Raw genomic sequence first — 23,381 nt, 5'->3', positions numbered from 1 at the left:
AACAAGAAAACTCTCAAATCACCAACCTAATTTTATATCTCGAGGAACTACAAAAGGAAGATCTAATAATGTCCAAAGTTAGTAGAAGGAAAAATGAAGATCAAAGCAGAAATAAGGAAATAGAGTCCAGAAAGAGAATAGAAAAGATCAATGAAATTGAGAAGTGTTTTTTTGAAAAGATGAACAGAATAGACAAACTTTTGGCTAAAATCACCAAGAAAAAAGAGAAGACTCAAAATCAGAAATCAAAGAGGAGATGTTACAAGGGATCCCAAAGAAATAAAAGGGATAGTACCGTGCGTTTCCCCAAAAAGAAGACTTAGCTGGACAATCAGCTCTAATGCATCTTTTGGAGCAAAAATTAATATAAGATCTGGTCTTATTTTACTATAAGATCTGGTCTTATTTTACTATAAGACTAGACTAGAACAGAACAGAATAAAATAGAATACTGGGTCTTATATTAATTTTGCTCCACAAGACGCATTAGAGCTGATTGTCTGGCTAGGTCTTATTTTTGGGGAAACATGGTAAGACCCGGTCTTATACTATAGTAAAATAAGACCAAGTCTTAACATTAATTTTTGCTCCAAAAGAGCTGATTGTCTGGCTAGGTCTTATTTTTGGGAAACACTGTAAGAGACATCTATGAACAACTATACACCATCTAATTGGACAACTAGAACAAATGGATAAATTCCTAGAAACATTCAACCTACCAAGACTGAAAAATGAAAAAATAGAAAATCTGAATAGACCAGTTACTAATGAAGAGATTGAATCAGTAATCAGAAACCTCCCAACACACAAAAGTCCAGGACCAGATGGCTTCAGTGGTGAATTCTACCAAACATTTGAAGAAGAATTAATAGCATTCCTTCTCAAACTCTTCTTAGAAATAGAAGAGGAAGGAACACTGCCAAATTCATTTTATAACCAGCATTACCCTGACATCAAAACCAGTCAAGGATGCTACAAGAAAAGAAAAGTATAGGCCAATGTTCCTGATGAACATAGATTCCGAAAATCCTAACAAATATTAGCAAATTAAATTCAATGATACATTAAAAGGATTATATATCATGACCAAGTGGGATTTATTCCAGGGATTCAAGGATGGTTTGACATCTGCAAATCAATATGACACACCACATTAACACAATGAAGGATAAAAATGATATGATCATCTCAATAGATGACAAAAGTCAGCATCCATTCATGATAAAAACTCAACAAAGTAGGCATAGGAGGAACATACATGAACATAATAGAGGCCATATATAACAAGACCACAGCTAACATCATACTCAACAGTGAAAAACTGACTTTTCCTCTAAGATCAGGAAGAAGGATAGGATGTGCACTCTCACCACTTTTATTCAACATAGTACTTGAAGTTCTAGCCAGAGCAATTATGCTAGAAAAAGAAATAAAATAATATTGAATGTCAACTGTAATTGAAAACCTTAAATTTTTTTAAGACAAAAGAAAAAGAAATAAAAGGCATCCATATAAGAAAGGAAGAAGTAAAATTCTCTCTTTTACAGATGACATGATATTATAAATAGAAAACCCTGGAGACTACCATAAAACTCTTAGAACTCAATGAATTCAGTAAAGTTGCAGGATACAAAATCAATATACAGACATTTGTCACATTTCTATACACTAATGAACTATCAAGAAGAGAAATTAAGAAAATAACCCCGGTTACAATTGCATCAAGAAAATAAAATACCAAGGAATAAATTTTACTAAGGTGAAAGACCTATATATTGAAAATTATGAGATATTAGCGATAAAAAAGCTTAAGAAGACAGAAATGAATAGACATTTTGTACTCATGGATTGGAAGAATTAATATTGTTAAAATGCCCATACTATCCAAAGCAACCTATAAAGTCAATGTAATCTCTATCATATTTCTAATGGCAATTTTCACAGAAATAGAACAAATACTCCTGTAATTTGTATGAAACCACAAAAGACCCCAAATAGCCAAAGCAATATTAAGATCAAACCTGGAGGCATCATGCTTCCCGATTTCAAACCATGTTACAGAGCCATAGTATTCAAAACAATATGGTACTGGCATAGAAACAGCCTCATAGACGGGACCGGCCTGGTGGCTCAGGCAGTTGGAGCTCCGTGCTCCTTCTCTGAAGGCTGCAGGTTCGATTCCCACATGGACCAGTGGGCTCTCAACCACAAGGTTGCCGGTTTAACTCCTCGAGTCCCACAAGGGATGGTGGGCTCTGCCCCCTGCAACTAAGATTGAACATGGCACCTTGAGCTGAGCTGCCGCTGGGCTCCCAGATGGCTCAGTTGGTTGTAGCGCGTCCTCTCAACCACAAGGTTGCTGGTACGACTCCTGCAAGGGGTGGTGGGCTGTGCCCCCTGCAACTAGCAATGGCAACTGGACCTGGAGATGAGCTGTGCCCTCCACAACTAAGATTGAAAGGACAACTTGAAGCTGAATGGCACCCTTCACAACTAAGATTGAAAGGACAACAATTTGACTTGGAAAAAAGTCCTGGAAGTACACACTGTTCCGCAATAAAGTCCTGTTCCCCTTCCCCAATAAAATCTTTAAGAAAAAAAGAAAGAAAGAAAAACAGCCTCATAGAGTCACGGAGCAGAATAGAGAGCCCAGAAATAAATGCATGCATATAGAGTCCATTTATTTACAACAAAGGAGTCAAGCATATACAACGGGAAAAGGATAGTCTTTTCAGTCAGTGGTGTTGGGAACACTAGATGTCCACATGCAAAAGAATGTAACTGGACCACTATTGTATATCGTACAGGAAAATCAACTCAAAATGGATTAAAGGCTTGACTGTAAGACCTGAAACCATAAAACCCCTAGAAGAAAACGTAGGCAATAAGCTCCTTGACATCAGTCTTGGCGATGAGTGTTTGGAGTTGACATCAAAAGCAAAGGCAACAAAAGCAAAAATAAACAAGTGTGACTCCATCAAATAAAAGGCTCTGTACTGCAAAGGAAACCATCAAAATAAAAAGGCTACCTATGAAATAGAAGAAAGTATTTGCAAATCATATATCTGACAATAGGTCAATACTGAAAATAAAGAACTCACACAACTCAATAAAAAAAAAGCTGAATAAAAGTTGCACAAAAGATCTGAATAGACATTTTCCCAAAGAAGCAGTACAGGTGTCCAACAGGTACATGAAAAGCTGCTTTTAACATCACTAATCATCAGGGAAATGCAAATCAAAACTCCAGTGAGGTAATACCTCACACCTGTCAGAATGGCTATTATCAAAGAGACAAGAAATAAGTGTTGGCAAGATTGTAGAGGAAAGGGAACCCTTGTGTACTGTTAGTGAGAAAGTAAATTGGTGCAGCCACTATAAAAAACAGTATGAAGATTCCTCAAAAACTTAAAAATAGAACTATCATATGATCCCGTAATTCCAGTCTGGGTGTTTATCTGAAAGAAACAGAATCGCGATTTCAAAAAGATACCTGCACCCCCATGTTCATTGCAGCATTATTTCCAATAGCCAAGATGTGGACTCAACCTGTTTCCATCAACGGAGGAATGGATAAAGAAAATGTGATATATACACACACATACATACATACATACATTAAAAACAATGGAATATTCCGCCATAAAAGAAGGAAATCTTGCTATTTGAGACAACATGGATGGACCTTAAGGGCAGTATGCTAAGTGAAGTAAGTCAGATGGAGAAAGAAGTAGTATATAATCTTATATGTGAAATCTAATCAAACCAAATTCATAGATACAGAAAACAGATGGGCGGTTGCCTGAGGTTGGGGGCGAGGGGGCGCAAATTGGGTGAAGGTGCTCAAAAGGTACAGACTTGCAGTTGTAAGATAAACATGTCCTGCAGATGTAATGCACATCATAGAGACTATAGTTAACAGTACTGTATTATGTCTGAAAGTTGCTAAAAGAGTAAATCTTAAAAGTTGTCATCATAAGAAAAAAAATTTGTAACTGTGTTTGGCGAAGACCATTGACTGACTATGGTAATCAATAGCAATTCATGGTATTCAAATCACTATGTTGTACACCTACAACTCATACAATGTTATATGTCAATTATATCTCATTAAAAATAATAAGAATATTAACTACTAATTTTCATTTTTCGCCACCATCCAATACTGACTGGCTAATAATTAATAATCAGTATCATCATTGTATATCACAATATTTTAAAGAACTTCTATACAGCATTGTTATATAAAACTGAAACCATCTACCCCAAATATAATTTTAAAAAGTAATTGAAACTAATATCAGGTACTGGATAAATCATGTTTTTTATTATGAAAAACTAGAGAAAGGCAGGAAAGACATAAGTCATGAGGTAATCACACATCAAGTTGGAAATTGATTAAAAACATGTGATTTAAGTAATCCAAAGAAAAATAATGATGGGCATATTTTCTTATACACAGCCTCCCTTTTAAAAGAAAAGAATTTTGTAGTACATCGCTCCCTTTTGTATAAAGAGAAAATAGTTTGCTTAGGTGTAAGCAAAAATCACAGGAATAAGGTTTCTAGTGTCTCTTCTGCCTAGGCTGCATAGGTTCTAGCTAACGTCCCTTTTTTAAGCAAATAGGAAAATTCTCATTTGAATTGAGGGAAGGGAAGTGAGTCACATGGGATAGCATCCCTTCAAGAAAGCCTAAAATCATGGTGAGTTTCAGAAGACTTTAAAGAATATCTTGCCCATTGCAAATCATTCCATTTCTTTTTTCACATATTAAATTGAGTCATTTCACTTTTTTCTTCACTTCTGCAGTGTCTATCATGTTATCCTGACATATTTTAACTTTGTTCTTTCCTTATTTTGAAACATTCATTTCTTCAATGTTTCAGTCTTTTTGGACCAACTTCAGACAAGCCATGAGAGCTATAGCTAATAATTGAGAGGATTTTTATGCATGTTTGTGGGAATCACCTTGGAGTAGAATCAAACTGAAGTATTAATGCTAAAGAATTGCCTTTAACTAAGTTTGCAATCCCTTGACCATTAGCAATATACTGTTTCAGAGGGCAATGAATCAGTGAAATAGGATGAGGGCTGGCCAAGTTCCTAGGGTGCACAGTTGGGACTCAATAAGTATTTTGCATAAATGATTTGTGTGTGTGTGTGTAGAGAGGTGTGGTCACAGGTATCGTTACTCAGGAACATTTTTGGGTTGCCCATTATATTGTAACTACATATCAGTGTATGATCCATAAGTATTGGATTCTTGCTGGTTTGATGCCTTAAAACAGTTAGGTGTTGCTGTGTAACAAAAATAATCACAAAATTCTCAGGTTACATATTTCTCATTCATGTGTCTGTTGGTTGGCTGGAGTTTAGATGGAGCTCAGCTAGCCTTGACTCCAGGTTGTGGTGGGGTTCGTCTGTTCCACATGTCTCCTCTCCTCCTTGGATTAGCAGGCTAACTCGGCCATGTGCTCCCTATGGCACATCAGCACAAGAGGGCAAGCCCAGCCATCCAAGGTCATTACGAACCTCTACTTAGGCCATGTATGCTAACATGCCATTGCCCAAAGCAGATCACATGACCAAGTACAAATTCCTAGGCCAGGGAAGGACTCCCCCTCCAAGTCTTGGTCACTCTGCTCTGGGTACACTGACCTTGCTTTTTTTTGAGGAAGCCAATCACACTCGCCTCTCCAGCTCGGCATATGCTCTTCCCTCTGATATGTTCTTCCCTCCACTGTCGACATGGTTCCCACCCTTAGGTCCTTAAGGTTTTTGCTCAACTGCACCTCCTCGATGAGGGCTTCCAAGACTCCCCTTTCTGAAGATTCTTTCTCACTGCCCCTTGTCACCCCTCTCTTCTGAATGTTTACCACCACCTGACATACCTTTACAATTTACTTGTGTATCTGTTTGGCCTGTGTGCCTGCATAAGAATGTCAGTTCTGTGGAGACAGGGCTTTTGGGTTGTTTATTGCTGTAACCCCAGCACTGAGAACAGTGCCTGGCATACAGTTGACTTTTGATAAATAATTGAATAAATAAACTAATCATACTGGTTTAACATTTTTATGGGTGTTTTTCTTTTTTTAAGACATTTAAAATCTGGCTCAGTATTGAATCGTCCCATGGTATTACTGTGATTTCAGGCATCATGTAGCTGTTTTAACTTTTCCAGTATAATTTGACACAGAAAATACCAGGCATTAAGCATTTTTCAGTGTGTTGATTCACCTCTACTCATGCATATATGTGATAAATCTGATTTTGATTCTTAAAAGAAGATTAGTTAAACCCAAAGCATTTTTTTTACTTGCTGAGAAAATCTTGAGAAAAGAAGAAGACAAGATTATATTTTACTTGTGTATGTGCGAACTAGGATGTAATAGGCACTCAAAAATATTTACATGGATGCATTTATCGTTGCCGTGAAAGTTTTCCGTTAAAACATATAAGCCAAGTTTACATTTGTACTTGCACAGTTATATTTGAGACTTACAGATGATGGTTTATGTATAAACATGGACTTGGCTGACATCGTTAGGTTTATACTTTATAATTTGATCCTAGAAATAATTCAGGGAGTGAATGCCAGTCACTTCATTGAACAGGACCTGAATCTTAACACAGTACAATTGAGTTCCTGAGCTCTGGTATAATGTAATTAAACTGTCAGAAATAATAATACATTGCTCATAAGTATCTCTGTTGGTTCGGATTTATTCTATAAGACATACTACCACTAAAGTGGACTTGGTGCCATGAAAAATGCCTCGTGTTCCCCAGTTGGGCAAAAATTGGCATTGGTCATGGAACAAAAAGATGGAATGAACCCTGCAGTTGTCGGGGTCCTGTTCCTCCTGGCAGTGAGTATTCCATCCTCACCAGCTAATGGTAGTTTAAACTCATAGGAAAAAAGAAAGGAAAGATGCTGAATTTCATTTTTTTAATTTCCAAAGGCATAAGTATAAACCAGGAAGGGGTGTGGGGAGGGAAGATAGAGATAGATAGATTAGATAGATAGATAGATAGATGGATGGATGGATGGATGGATGGATGGATGGATGGATGGATGCATGGATGGATGCATGGATGGATGCATGGATGGATGCATGGATGGATGATATTGTAAATTCCTTTTCCACCTTGTGGCCTTAATTCTTCAGCATTCATTTCCTGTCCTTAGTATTTCTGAGAGGTTTCCTATGATATGCTACCATGAGACTCACAGAAGCAAAGGTTTTCTGTCTACCCCAGGTCCTCAGCCCTCCATTCTAATAATGGTATGCAGCCTCACGTCCACCTAGGATATGATTTTGTCTTAATAGTGAGTATTGCCAAGGATTCATTAAGCTTGTCCTTAAAAAACAAGGGTGAAAACTTAATAATAAATGCAGGATTATAATCAGAGATGAAAATCCAACTGGCATAGACCAAAGGAAATGACAAGCGTATGTAAGTCATTAAATCACTGGCTCTCCAGTCATGTCCAAATCAGATGTGAACCTGAGGTTGTCCTTAAATATGTTCATTATTGTTGATTTGCTGAAGCAAGGTCTTTTAGATGGAAGCGACAATGTGCTGAACAAATTGAAATTGAAAAGAGGTGATTCTCACTATTAGAAGATTGAATGCTATGAAAAATTAGTTTCCAGGGACTGTCGAAGTTCAAAATAATTTCATTTGCACTTAAGAAATTTCTCCCTTACTGAAATGCTATTTAAGGTGTATTTTTTTAACAGAGACAAAACCTACAAGGAGACTCCCATTCCCAGATGAAGACCATCCATCCCTAAATTCCTTTCCTACCAAAATCATCATTCTCTCCTCACAAATTCTCAAAAATTAAAATAATATTTCCCCTTATTAGCCTCCAAAAACATTATGATAAAGTAGTGCCATGTAGCAAAGAGTAAAGGAATGTAACTCCCCAGTGTACCCCATATCCATAGTCCTTAGAACATTAATATTTCATCACCTATTTAGGTCACATACAACTTCTATTTCTCCCTATTATATTGGACCTTAAAGACACTTGAGTTTTGTTTGTATTTTTGGTGAAATGTCAAAGGAAAGAGTGGGAAAAATACCTCAGTGTCTTCACTCCATTTTTACTTTCATAAATGCAAAATGTCACAGTCCTATTTTCTGATGTGTTGTTTTGCAAGTGTCTTTTTCAGTAATAATTTTTTAGTACAAAGAAAAATGTTTCTCATTGGTTCATAGGGCATAAGAAACTTACGTCAACTTTATCTTAACTTCTAAATACATACACAGTTTTCTTCTCCAAAGATAATGACACACAAATCTCTGCACGGAATTCTTCCCTTTAAGGAGTTGCTCCCTAATTATTAAGTTTGAAGAGTTATTTTTATTTACGTTATTTATGAGCAAGTGGAAATGAATTTATCATGGATTTTTAAATGCAATTGTGGACCCTGTCTCTAGTACCTCTAATTTTTTCCTTAAGTGTAATTTATCGTTATTTGTGTTTGCTTTCATTAAGGTGAGGAAGATCTTCTCAGTCCTCCCCAGGACACAAGCACAGGGTTAGAGGAAGTGATGGAACAACTCAACAACTCCTTCCCTAGTTCGAGAGGTAAGCTCCACTACCGAGAAGTAACTCGGACTTACTAGAGTTAGGCCATTCATTTTCATACCCAGCTAGTTTGTATTTTCCATGTTTCAATAACCACGTGCTGACAGAATGCCAATTTGCGATCATTCTGAGATTTGATGTTTAAATGTGATTTTCTGGTTTGGATGAATGAATTTTCTGGCCTTGGATTCCGGTTGAATTCGATTATCTGTGTAATCAAGATGTTTCTAGAAATAAGCATAGTAACTTACATTTCTAAAGTATTTTACTTGCTTTGCTCTTCAGTCTGAAGAGTTCATTATGAGATAGCTTTTACTTAAGAGGAATTATGATGTGATTTTTACAGACAACGAAATGAATGCCCTGATGGTGCTTCTGCCAGGGACACACAGTTACTGCCCGATACAGCGAGGTCCAGGACATGCATAGTGTGGGGAGGAGGGGAGACTCTGACTTGCAATCTGATCTGATACCCTTCATATTTAAAAATGGAGTCATCCCATCATTGAAATACAGGCACAATTAGATCTTTATATACTAGTCTGTTAATTTTTTGACTTCCGTAGATAGAATACAGTCTTCACAAAGAAAGACATTAATCTTATGAACGCCTTTATTTCTCCCCATCATTTGGACCTTGTGTACTTTGCCCCTCCTACAAAACCCCACCAAAGTTTCCCACCAGGCAGTATGAGCTTCAGATGTTTTGCCTTACCCAAGGAGGTACTGTGCCGCTGTTGTTAATGTTTTGGAGTTTTTATTTAAGTTAATTTCCCTGACATAAAACAAAGTCAATGACCCACATCCCTTCGGTGAATAGAAAGAATGGCTGCAAGCACCTGTTTGCAAACAGAGGAAAGCCTAGAGAAGCCAAACAGGGAAAGCACACGGCTTTGTGGCCAGTGACTGGGCCTCCTCGTGGGCAGCCCTGGAGGGAAGGGCCGCCGAGAATCTGGCTATTTGTTCCTCTCCAGAAGGGCAATGAGGAGGGTGGTTTGAGCCCGCTGTTTTGCCTACCTTTTTGTTCAGTGTCAGTTAACAACGGCCATTTCCTAGCTATTTGATGTATGAGTAAACGTTGTGCAGTGCACATTAAAAGCATTAATGTTCTTATAGAGTGTTGCTAAGGAACCATCAGGGGAAGTTAATTTTAAATGTCTGCAGCAGCCATCTTTGCACCACCGAGCACCTCTGAGGTGTTGATTCTAACAGATAAAGATCTTATCTGTCTTCCACCCACCCTCCACCCCACACCCACCACCTGCATCCCCATAAGGACTATCTTAGCTGTCTCCTCTTCCTAGATGCCTTGATTTATCATGAGAAGATCATATGCCTCTTTGTCAGAAATCACATGCTTTCACTTTTAGCCTGTCAGTGGAGGGTTAGGGATGCAAAGAAGAAATGCCAGGTTCCTTGCCTTCGAGGTGTGTATGGTCAGTCGTGGATGTAGACTTCCAAAGAAGTTCAAATCACAGTACAGTCATATTATTGCTGTAATGGAGATGGGGACGACACAAATGAATCCTAGAAGCATGCTTTTGGATAAATAGGGGGTTAGCCACAGGCCAAACAAGTGTCTTCTACACAATCACGCAGCTACTAGTAGGGCCAGGACTTTGGGGCCCACGTATAGCACACATTTCATTGTCTCCAAGCTTTCCCTTGAAGGTCACGGACACTGTCTCATCCCAGCCCCTTGAACTGAAAGCTCTGTGGGAAGTGAGTGGCTACTTGTTGGTGCCTGGGCATTTCTTTCACATCTAAACAACTGGAATGTAACAGAGAAGAGGCTACAGCAGGGCTCGTGGCTCTGCTTCCCCCAGGCAGCCTTTTTGTACTGGGCCTCTGGTCCATCCTAATTGTCTTGAAGGTGAAATCTGTTCCACCCTCTCCCTGCATCCCCTTTTTAGAGTCCTTGAAGCTAGACACCACATGGGTGTGAAAGTAGCCGCCTGCAAGACTAGAAACATGCTTCCTCTGATACAGTATTTGGCAGTTAGCATCTCTGATGCTACTTGGATGATACTGATTTACTTACGTCTGTGGAAACTTGGGAAACTATTCAGGCTGCCTGCATCGTGTTTACGAAATTAGCGCTCATGGAAGCAGTATCGTCCCCTGAGTGCTAATTTGAGTTCTCAAATAGGGGATAAGGAGGCTTTATGTGATACCAATTCCAGTAACTAAGTTCCTGCTTATTCAGTAGTAGTACCGTGGTGGCCTGAGAATTAAAATCATTTTCCTGAAGAAAACACAATCAGAAAAATATATCACAAGAGAGTAGATAAGTTGCTAGATCTGCCTGATCTTTCTATGATGCTATGACCTTGACATTTTTTCTTTTCTTGCTACTTCCTGCCAAACTAGGCCTTATTATTACTCCTTTTTTATGATTCTGCACCCAATTCCAATGTGTGGGGGTTTTCCCCAAACCAGCAAGCAATTCTTGGACAACAGCTGGGAATCCTACCCATTCCACTTAATTCTGACACTGTCCACCTGGAGATAGCATCAGATCCCACAGCTTAAGGACTCAGCCCACAAGACTGTCCCCAACTTCAGGTGCTATTCTCAAGTCTAGGTTGTCACCTGTGCTTCTGACCCACTAGCTGTGATTGGAGGTTCGAATGATCCTCTCCTTTGGGTTAGATGAACTTTGGAGAGTGGGTCACAGAACTCAGGAAACAGTTTACTTACTAGTTACCTGTGTATTATAAAAGGATATATATATAACTCAGGAATAGCCAGAAGGAAGAGACGCATGGGGAAGGGGTACATAGCTTCTGTGGAGCACCACTCTCCACAAATCCCCGTGGGTTCACTAATCCAAAAGCTCTCTGGACCCCCTCCATTTGGGTTTTTATGGAGGCGTCATCACACAGATAGGCATGATTGATGAACTCACTGGCTATTGGTGATTGAACTCAGCCTTCAGTCCCTCTCCTAGCCCTGGAGGTCTGGGTGTGAGGACTGAAAGTTCCAACCCTCTAATCCCATAGTTGGCTCCACTGGCAACCAGCCCCCATCTTTCGGTGCTCATTAACATAACAAAAGTCACCTTGATGCCTCTCCTCACAGGGAAGGACAAAAACCAAATACCGTATTTTGCCGTGTATAATGCACATTTTTGGCCCAAATTTGTGAGGGAAAAGTAAGGGTGCACATTATACATGAGTAGTACTAATTCCGTATCTATATAAGTGTTTTTAATTCTTTTATTTATGCTTATGAGTTAAAAGTTTAACTCTAGAAGTCAATAACAATATCTGTATGCAAAATAATACCCTGGAATATGATAATCGGTGATGCGTAAATATCATAAATTTGTTACCAGTACATAAAATTTCTTGTATCTGTTCTTGTATTTTGTAATTATTTGCTACATAAAATTTCTTGTACCATAATATGTTAGCAAAATAAGTGCTAAAATTCCTTTAAAATACAAAAAACAAGTACATAAATGTAAACAAATAAAAATTTGAATTAAAAAATTAAAATGAAAGATTATTTTTTTTCCCCTGAAAGTTTGGGCCAAAAACGTGGGTGTGCATTATACTCGGCAAAATATGGTATGTGTTGCTTATTATAAATCACACTATCACACCTCTTTCCCCCACCAAATTCAAATGGATAAAAAGTCTCATTTTAAAAATTAGCTAATTATCAACATACTCCAAAAAGTGCATTTTTGGGTGCCTCATTTCTAACAAAAAGTATTTTGTTTTTATTTTGAAAGAATGGAGAATATACTGGGGGTGCCAAAAAATGTATACACATGACTTGTATTCATCTTTTGTTACCGGTATATATTGAGTATTAACAAATGTAATATAGTTTTTTTCCTTTCTTAAGACGTGTATACATTTTTTGTCACCCTCTGTATATGTGTGTGTGTGTATATATATATATGTACACACACACACACACACACACACACACACACACACACATATGTTAGGGTTTAATGGGAACATCTTACCAGTTAGTAGGTATGTTAGGTTGAGATTAAACAGAGAATCTTACGTTCTCAGGATTACAGACTCTCCTAAATGAAAGGGCACTGTAGCCTCTTTGATGTCCCAAATAGTGGCTTTTGACCTTCTTTGACCATTATCCGTAGTAAGGGAAACATTTTACATCTCAGAGTGCAGTCAAAATACAAAATAAATTATATGTGTATGTATATACACATAGATATGTGTATACACCCACCATGTCTATACACCACACATATATTTATATATAGTCACATGTACGACGTATATACAAAGATCAGAAGCAAAAGTTTCAAGAAGCAGTACTTTCCATGCTGCATATAATTCACACTGTTGTTCTGTTTTATTTATTGAAAAATAAACTGCTGGTTGTGACCCACTGCATTGATATTCTGATCCAGTGGTTTAAAACTACTGATCTCAGGCTTCCTTACCCAGGTGGATATCTTTTGTAAAAATTGTAAATTTTAGAATTTCTACGATGGAAGTTTCTGCCAAGACCTTGTTAATGTCATTGGAAGACATTATACTTTCATTCTAAGTCTGCCGTCCGTGTTCCTGTTGTGTTACCAAAAAATGAAGTTCACGATGGCTACAGCTGTTTCGGACAGCTGTTTGAGTAACTCACAACAGATGTCAGAGCCAGAGGTCTCACATTTACTGGAAATGTGCTCTTAAATACCACCTCATGGTTTACTTAACCCTGCTAGATAATTGCACACAGAGGAAAACACCTTTTAAAAAAAAAAAAAAATACTATGTTGTCCACACATGTAAAGTATATAGATAGGGGAGTTATTGTGTACTTTAAATTTTTACAACTTGTTTGTTACCCCCTGTCACTACCACCCCCCTACCACTCCTACCACCACAGTTTCAACTTAGAGCTCAAGTCTTAAGGTGTCAGCTAATCTTCATCTTTCATTTTCACTAAAAGTACCTGGAAGCCCAAAGAACTGAAGTGCCTGGTTCATGGCCATTCAGCAAGTTAAATTAGCCTTCTGATCTTATCTCGAAGGCCTTGCTAAACCATTATCCAAATTAATGAAGGGGTTGCCTGCTTCTCCATTTAGTAATAAACTGATGGCCAAACTATCCTGCATAATAGCCAATATAAACTTTACGACGTTCAAGGTGTGAATGTGTACACATTTAGCTTTGTGTTTATATCTTTCCTGATTAATCTCTAGATATAGTTAGCTGTTCACAGCCACTTGGGGAATTTGAGTGGCTCGCTGTAAATTAAACACGGAATGTTGGCCAATTTCTATCTAATCTGTCTATTTATCTATCTATAATCTGTCCATCTGTCTATAAGTATATGTAGAAGTTGAGTTCCACTGTAATAAAAATCATTATCTACTGCAAGACACCTTCTAAATCTTCACGATTATTCTATAGGAACACTACATGGGTAGAATGAACAACAAACATAATTTAAAAATAAACTCTGTAAGCGATTTGTCCCTATGTCTCTGATCATCTAGCAGTCTAACAAAGGTATTTTTATATGTGTGAACATTCACGAAAGAAATGCTTCCTGAGTCAGTGGTATGGTATTGGGTTCTCTAAAAGTGAGGTGCCACAGTACATAGATTAATAAATGACGGGATCCAAAATAAGCTCTTAGTGCAGTAAGACAATTCAGAAAGCAGTTAGCAGCGCTATGCAGGTATTTCTGCTGCCCGTGTGATCTCTTACCTGCTAACTTGTACCCCATTAATTTTATCCCCAACAGCCCACACCAGCCTCTCCCTCTCATACTACCCTTCTAAATAAGCCCACATACATTCTGTTAAATACCTCTAAATGACCAAACCAACAGCTGTGCAAAACCTGCCATCCTTTAGAATTCAAGTCTTATCTGTGCTTCTTTGATGGAAGAGCCACATAAAGAACCAAGGCAGATGGAAGCATCATGGCCCCCGTTTCAGGCACCGTTCTGTTTCCTATCTGCTTCCATAAAGGATTTGCGCTCTTATTCCTTTACAGTAGGGGCCAGCAAACTACAGTCCATGGGTCAGATCTGGTCCACAGCCTGTTTTTGTAAATACATTTTTATTGGAACACAGCCATACCCATTCATTAGCATATTGTCTGTGGTTGCTTTCCCACTACAAGGGCCGGGTAGCTGTGGCAGAGTAGAATAGTTGCTACAGAAACTGCGTGGCCTGCAAAGGCTAAAATATTTACTATCTGGCCCTTTACAGAGGAAGTTAGCCAGTCCCTGCTTTACACTATTATTTTCTTGTCCATTCTAGCTCATTACACAGGCTTCGGTGCTGATCAGCTTTCAGCTCAATAAAACTGCATTTGAATTTACCTGTGCATTTATATCCATGTTCACCAGAGATCCAGCATGTTTGAGTATAAAGTACAGCAAGGGACTCACTCTAAACCTTTTTAAATGGTCAATGAAGTGTGATAAAGAAGCTAACCGTACCCAGAAACAGTAATGTCCTGTGATTCTGACTCTGAAATAATTACAACCAATCATCTCAAGTCATGCTGCCTGAAAAACTCGACTTCTCCAGCCCTGACCAAGCTCTTTATTTAGACTTAGGACTCCCCAACACACTTCCCTTTTCTCTTGATTCATTTCCTGACAACATACCACACTGCCAGATGGACACCCTAAGTGAATGTCTAAGGAAACTCACTTCCAAAGAATGTATCTGTGAAATAAAACCTTTATCTGGTACTTGTATTTATTTATTGATAAAGAATCTTCTTAATTGCAACCAGTCAGCCTGTTTCCTCAGTGTAGAACTTCCTAATACTGTAGAAAACATTATTTGTTTTAACTTTTAAACAAAAAGTATCTTCCTTTTGTACTATGCTTATGAATGAGCACATTGGAATGAGCTCATATAGAGTTAATCAAGATAGGCAACCTTTGTCATTCTAGGAACCGTAATTATATTCTGAAACTAAATCATATTGCTTTCTAACATCACTGTCCTTCCTAAAGTTCTGAAGTTATAAAAATAGACCAAAGTTACAATCCAGAACAAGTTCCCAGCCCTTGGCATCCAGGCTGGAGGGTAGCAAGCAGGGCCCAGTTGCCTGAAACACTAAGGACTTGAGGCCATGGCCTAGCGGCTGCCTTACTAATTCCGTTCAGCCAACATTTATCAGATACCCATAGTGTCAAGGTTAGGGGTTCCAGGCGGGGAATTCCCGCCCATTCTCAGGAATTTTTTTTGCTTTCCCTTTCCCGAATCCCGAGATATAAACTGTTTTCTGTTCTCCACAATGAATCGTTTCCACAAAGTGATGGCTGATATGACTAACCACCTGAGTTCAAGGAGCCGATTTCCCTGATTTCCTGACCAACTTTTCTCGGAATTCGGGAACAGGAAAGCGGAAGAAATTCCTGAGAACAGGCGGGAATTCCCGCATGGAAACACTAGTCAAGGTACAATACCAGGTGTTGGGGATAGAAAGGTGGGTAAGCAACATGTGGGCCCTGCCCTCCAGGAGGGAAGGGAAGAGAATTAGTACCAGGTAGTAGAACTATGAAGTCAAAGGAATCAAAAGAAATGGATGTAGAATTCATGCTGACATTCATTGGAACCAACAAAAATAAAATGATGTTCTCCTCCTTCCCTTCTTCCTGTCATCTGATACGGGCCTACCACTGGGAACACCCCAACTGAGGAGCCAGCACCCATTTTTCTCTCTTTTCCCTGGGTTGAGGTGGGTCGTGAATACCTTGACCATGCTGACGTGGTTAAACGTGTAGTTTTCGTACTCCTAAGAGATTTCAGACTCACTTAGGAAAATTCGAGAGGAAGGAAAAGCCACACTTAAAGAACCTTTAAATGTACACTAGAAGTTTAGACCCTAAACTTGAGTTTTGAAAGATTTCTGTTGGAATAATACAGCTCCATACTTCCTCACTCTCGACCAGTAGTTCTCAAATGGTTTCAAGGAGTTTTCGTTTTCTTGGAGCCCCTGAGCATGGTGGTGTTGGTGGGGTGGGCGTGATGATGTGCAGCATCTCTCACAGTTCTGCTTTGATTGGCTCTAAACACTGGGATTTCATAGAAGGTGGTTTTAGGAAATGTCCCATTGCGAAAGTCAAAGTTTGAAAACCAAAATTTCATTTGGAAGACCCAGGAGAGAAAAGAAAATTGAATGGCCAGGGCATGCTAAGTATGGCCAGAGAGCCATGATTTTCTGTCCAATTATAAATATTATTAAAAAGTCCTCATTGGAACCTGCTCTTCAAGAATGAATACGTGCATACAGATGTAGGATGCCATAAAGCAAACGCCCGTGGATTTTTGGCCATTGACTCTCAAGGCTCCTGATACCTGTACCTGTTGAATTGCAAGGAGAAAGTTGAAGGCTTCTTCCTGGATCTGGCCCTGGGGCTTGCCCATGAGTAGGACTTCTTTCCTCCCCCTTTTTTTCTTTCTGTTTCCTCAAATGCCCCCAATCCCATCGTGGGCATACTCAGCTTCTACCAGATAGAACAAATTCTTCCAAGAGGATAGAGTCTGGACTCTGTGACATTCTACGTTGCATTTGGGGTGCACACTTTTGGCATACAGAGGCAACTGCTGTTAATGTTTTGGTGTGTAGATTGTCAAGTCCAGAGTAAAGAGTTTCTCAGATTTGGGGACATTAAGCTTGAGATTCTACAGTTGCCCTTGAAAATGTTCGATTTGTCAGATTTATATACTGTGCCAGCTTTCATCCAGTTTTACCACGTAATCTCCATGGATTCAATGAGTGATGTCTCCTGGATCATGTTATCTGTTTACACTGATTTAAGTGTATGTAAAGTTATTTGACTAGATGTGTCTTTTGGGTTATTTTTGTTTCTGTTTTTCTTTTTTTTTTCTTTTTTTTTTTTCTTTTTTCAGAAGGGAATAAATGAATTGTCATCTCAACATTTGTTTGGTAAAAGAAGCAAATTGGTATGAAACTGTATTTATATGCATGATTTTTTTTTCCTTTCTGATATTTCTGCCTCTTCCTCTCTCTATTATTAAAGGAAGAAATACCCCTGGGAAGCCAATGAGAGAGGTTAGTGAGATTCAGGCTCACAGCCATGGCTTCTGTCTGTCTCATCCTGCTTTCTATGTTTGGCGTTTGTGTGAGAATTGTGGGCGTGCACGCGCATGTATGTATTACACGTGTCATCATGTAAGGACAGTAGTCATCTCTCCACTTGCAGCTCATGAGGAACATTCCTCAAATGTTCACTGCCACTGTCATCACCATGACGACAGGACCAAGGGTTGGGGGAGCAGGAATCTCTTTAAAATCGCAACTCTTTGTAGTCCCTGGGTTGGCATCCTGCAGTTCATCATCTGTTGCCATTTACAACCCAAACAACATCTTCAAAATAAATTTAGCCTTGAACATAATTGATGAGTCATAAAGCTTCTTTCCACTTCAATGACCCTAACATTTTGCGCCAGGGCCCTTGGTTTTCATTTTTGTGGGATGACTTCATTTCATTTTGTTTTCTTTTTCCCTGGTTTCTACACTCTTTCTTTCCCCACTTTAGCTAATATTTTTGGAGCACTCACTGTGTGCCAAGCACTGTTCTAAGTACTTGCCGTCTTTTTCATTATGTAATCTTCATGACATGAGGTAGGTATTCTTATTAACCCCATTTTACAGATGAGGAAACTCAGTCAGTGAAAGGGGCAGCCGGGTGTCCAAGGTGACAGAGGATTTGAATCTGGGCAGTCTGGCTCCAGCGCCCCATTCTTAACTCTTAGGCTTTACTGCCAGTTTATAAAATGGTTTGAAAGGCTTACGTCATCTCAACATGCCCGTTAGAGGATGCTTTTTTAAATTTGGCATTTGAAGCCAGATAGAACATGAACCCATTAGGGAAGAAAATTGAATGTTGGAGTCTTGAGAGGTTTTTTGAATGCTTCCTTATGGGTTAAAAGGGGAAGGTACAGCGTTATAACCGAATGTGGTTCAGGGTGTGCCAGTGAGAGCTGCTTCATACTTCTACCGTCAGTATTGTCTGAACTTTGAATTACCTAATCAAATCACTATTGGATGACAAAGTGTTAAGTGACATCCCAAAGTAAAAAAGATTGTCCTTACCAAGAGTTTAGTGCGAAGGACGCAAGGAGGAAAGCTCTCTCATGAGCGGCAATAGCATGTATTAATCTGGGACACAGGTTGGATGGGTGGAGAGTCCTTATATGAGAAGGTTCTGGGTCCTTAACAACAGGATGGACAAGAGTAGCCATGGATTCATTTAAACATCAGGAGTCATACTGGAAATTCTGCCAACACCATGCCATGCAAGTCTAATGAATTGAATGATCCTTCAAGTGTGTTGTATCTACACCAGCGCTCCCTGCCAAGGCTTGGGGCAGTGGGGTCCCAGGGAGGGAGTGGTAGGCTGGGAGGAGACACTGAGGAAACCCGAATTGTTGAAGCATTGAATGCTCTTGAAGGTTTGCCTGGCTTGTATACTTCTTATGTGAGACTTCTTGAGTTCATTGTTATGGTAAGTGCCCCTTAAAATGAATTTTAACTTGTAAAAAGTTGCACCATAGTTTTGCCCACCCTGAACATGTTTCTCTCATGAATGAATTTTAGAAAAGATGAGCACATACCATTGAAGTCATATAGGCATTTAGAAACTTTATGACCTAAGATGTATTATAGTCAGATAAGTTTCCAGAAAGCCAGAGAATCAAAATAATAGTGATATTTTTCATGCTGTGAAAATACCCCAAATGTACAGTAGGCCAGATATTTTTTTTTTCCAAAGGTTAAATTATAGAGAATATAAGCAAATTTCACTGCACTATTCTGGCTTGGCTCTGGCCAATTAAATGCTCCCCATTTATTTGAGAATTGTATTTTTTTTAAAATACAGGGCCAGATTGCTATTGAGGTCTTGGATCACTGCCAGTGAGTCTCAGTTCCAATCACTGCAGAACACAGTTCCCTCAGGCAGTGGTGGCATGTGAGACTAAATGCGTGTTGCAGTTGGTACCAACTTGCAAAAACATACAAGTGCCCTAATGCTCAATGCACGGCGCCTTTGTGTTCAACAATCATTGCTTAAGAATGGATTAAATGAATGCTTTCTGTAGGCGCATATCTTCATCAACCCGTGCCTGAAACTGATTGCAGGTGCCTGAACCCTGCCTGCTTTTCAATGCCTCTTGCACTCGTAGTATAAGATTTTAATTTTGACTTTAGGAACATCTGTCATATAAAATGAAGGACCTCAGTAATGTTCTGTCTTACACACATGGACAGCAGAATCAGAGTACAAAGCTATTTTCTGTCCCCATATCACAGTGCACTTTTATGCCTCCAGCGGGTTGAGGTATATGATTCTTTGGGGCAGTATTTTGTCAGAGATAGAATTTTCTTTCTGGCTCTAATAAAAACCTCCATGAAAAATACACCGGAAGCATTATTCTGATGAAACAGGTAATTGTAAATAAAGCAAGCAAAGCTTTGCATAATAGAGATATGGTGACTGAACATTCATTTTTCTAGCATAGGGACAGCCGTGAGGTCATTTGTGAACGTGAGCAGCCTAAACAGGCTAAAGGCCACCTAACATTTCGTGGGAGTGTGTGTGTTATAGTAAGAGTAATGAACCTCTATTTTACCTGGTAACTTTTTAAATAGCAGATACCCCTAGCACGTATGCCTCTTGAGAGACTCAAGAGTTTTCCATTCAAGTAGTAACTGGACACCATTTCAAGGAGTAGCAGCACCACTTGATTATATACAGTAAGTCCTCATTTAACGTTATCGATAAGTTCTGAGACTTGACGTGAACCAACATAACAAGACCACTTTTACTATGGGTTAATTGATATTAACAAGAGTTAGGTTCCTATGGCATCTCATCAACATTATAACAAAACGATAGTATCCGAGGACCTGCTGTAATCTATAAATCCATTGACTTTATTATCTTTAGAACTGCAATCCACATGCCATAGCACACAGTCTAACTAAAATAGACACGTTTTGATTATTATCAGTAAGCCCATGGGGGGGGAAATGAGTTCTTCTCCGCTTTATGTTTTGTAATACACTTTCTAACTACCGGGTGAACTATACTGTAGTCAGATGGGGGTAATGACAAATAGTTGGAATTATATTGAGGTATCAGGTTGTAAGTCTTGGGTTTTGTTTTTACTGGCCTCATTAATTGCTATTGAGATTGCAAGTAATTAAAAATGTACAGCTAGTCCATCCATTTTCAGTCATTCATGAATAATTGTGCAGCTTTCCCAGGGGTGCTGGGCAGTCAAATACAGATACAAGGGAAGCCCTGTAACCTGGTGGCAGCAGTTACATATTTGTGCTCGTAGCTGTAAGGAGCAGCAAAGAACCCACTATGTCTTCCTACAGTTTTTATGGTTTAGAAAAACCAAACCCTCACTTCCACTGAGGGCTGCCAAACAACTGGCACACATCCTTTGTTAAAAGTTTCTGTATTTGCAGTCTCAACCCAAATCCAAAGTGCTTTTTAAAAACATAATTAGTACTCACTGAATCTCTTTGCACTAATAAAGCTGAAAGAGATGTACAAACTTGGTCACCTTAATATAAACGGCTGAATGTCAGTAAACTTTTAATGTCTTAATTAGATCTGGTGCCATCACTGTTTAAGTGCCTGCTTGTGAATCCTCTTCAGATCCGCTCTCTCATATAAATAAAAACGATATGTCTCTTGAAATAAATATTAGAACAGAATACCTGCCCTTGTCTACCTTTAATTTTTATAGGGACTTTAACTATGATTATGGGAATCTGTAAAGTTGATTCATGGCAACGTAGTAATAGCCTACTAAAGCATTTTTAGTTCCATAGGCAGTGCTGGAATAGTGGAGTGATTTACTAATGTCCAAGAATTAAAATTAGTCATATAAAAATATGGGACGTATATGAAAAGGCAGAGCCATACAGTATGTTTCTAATTATCTCCCACTAGATCTGAATTTTGCCACAAAGTATCCAGGGACGTTGGCCTGCTTTTGTGCTCCATGCTGGGGGATTAATGCTAGGACATGTCACATTATTATTAAAAGGCTTTTCTGATAGTTAACGCTCATTTAGAAGATCAAAAATGGACTCGCAGGATACCTAAATCCATGCTACACATGTGGGTCATATTATAATTAGTCTCTAGAGTAATTTGGAATGAAAAGTGCTTTTTATCCTCAAGCTTCCTTATTCAAATGTTAATAGTGTACCAAAAGGTCCATTCAGGAGTTTATTTTCCAACCAAAGTAAAAGCAGAAAGCAAATACAGTGGTACATCGGTTTTCGAACGTAATCCATTCCGGAAGACCGTTGGAGTTCTGAAACGTCCCAAAACAGCCGACAGCTAGGTCTCAGGACCTTACACTCAGCGGAAGCCACGTGACATGTTCAACTTCCGAGGCGTGTTCGAAAACCAAAGCATTTACTTCCGGGTTTACATGTTCGTCAACCAAGACGTTCGAAAACCGAGGTACTACTGTAGTCACCTCCACCAGAGCCTGAGAAGTGAGCCAACAGCATGAAATAGCCTTGAAAGGAAGGTTTCGTGTCGTGGTGATGGTAGTCATGGTGATAACTGTGATGGCAATTAGAGTGGCAGTGGTGGCAGTGATTGTTATGGTGGTGGCTTTTTGATAGTAAAACATGTTATTCCGAGTACAGAGCAAATAATCTCCGGCAACAAGGTGGAAAGGTGATCCCATCATGAAATATACCTGTGATGCCAGGAATCTTGTGGTTATCCATGGAATCCTTTTCATCTATATTGACATTGGGAAGATGAGTGCACTCTTGGTCATTTTCCCATTTAAATGACACCAATAGCCTGATCCAATAGTAAGCTGATACTAACAATGTGGAATGGCTTCATTAACAAGGCTTCACTCCGTCCTGGAAACTGGTGAAAACCAAACCCTGTTGCGTCTCCCCTCAGTGCAGCTTCTGTGTTGTCCTCACCAAGAAATGGGGAATGGTTTCCCAAATGGCAAAAAGGCAGGGAGATGATACCTGCACCTTGTGTGAAGTTTTTCTTTCTCCTTGTTTTCCAGGACACAATGTAGGAAGCCTTTTCCACTTGGCAGATGATTTGGGCCGAGCGATGGAGTCCTTAGTTTCCGTCATGACAGATGAAGAAGGAGCAGAATAAATGTTTTACAACTCCTGATTCCCGCATGGTTTTTATAATATTCATACAACAAAGAGGATTAGACAGTAAGAGTTTACAAGAAAAAAATCTATATTTTTGTGAAGGGTAGTGGTACTATACTGTAGATTTCAGTAGTTTCTAAGTCTGTTATTGTTTTGTTAACAATGGCAGGTTTTACACGTCTATGCAATTGTACAAAAAAAAGTTATAAGAAAAACTACATGTAAAATCTTGATAGCTAAATAACTTGCCATTTCTTTATATGGAACGCATTTTGGGTTGTTTAAAAATTTATAACAGTTATAAAGAAAGATTGTAAACTAAAGTGTGCTTTATAAAAAAAAAAGTTGTTTATAAAAACCCCTAAAAACAAACGCACACACACACACACACACACACACACACACACACTTTGAGGCAGCGCATTGTTTTGCATCCTTTTAGAGTGATATCCACATGAAATTCATGGCTTTTCTTTTCTTGCATATTAAAGATAGGACTTCCTCTAACACCACCAAATGACTTCACATTGCTCTTTTTGGACTTGTTGACTGAATGGAACTAGCTGTGGGTTTTCATGTTATACATCTATATGTCTATAAGTATATAGATACTATAGGTATATAGA

The 23,381-nt window shown here is 38.9% G+C and overlaps 1 protein-coding gene across 13 annotated transcripts in view; it reads left to right on the top strand.

Moving 5' to 3' along the window:
- The window catches only part of DMD (dystrophin), a 2,125,071-nt gene extending 2,102,300 nt beyond the window's left edge, over nucleotides 1–22,771 (top strand). For 8 of the 13 annotated variants that reach the window (XM_074323908.1, XM_074323912.1, XM_074323913.1 and 5 more), the window contains 2 exons: nucleotides 8,510–8,602; nucleotides 22,656–22,771. In XM_074323908.1, coding sequence (XP_074180009.1) covers nucleotides 8,510–8,602; nucleotides 22,656–22,753 — 191 coding nt within the window. In that variant the 3' untranslated portion in view covers nucleotides 22,754–22,771. Of the gene's footprint in view, nucleotides 1–8,509; nucleotides 8,603–17,605; nucleotides 17,638–22,655 lie in introns of all 13 variants that reach the window. The other 5 variants (XM_074323914.1, XM_074323910.1, XM_019710544.2 and 2 more) reach the window with 1 other exon arrangement.
- Nucleotides 22,772–23,381: the final 610 nt, after the last annotated feature.

The sequence above is a fragment of the Rhinolophus sinicus genome, chromosome X (assembly GCF_036562045.2).
Source record: "Rhinolophus sinicus isolate RSC01 chromosome X, ASM3656204v1, whole genome shotgun sequence".
Classification (NCBI taxonomy): domain Eukaryota; kingdom Metazoa; phylum Chordata; class Mammalia; order Chiroptera; family Rhinolophidae; genus Rhinolophus; species Rhinolophus sinicus.
This window is presented reverse-complemented; position numbering and strand designations above follow the sequence as displayed.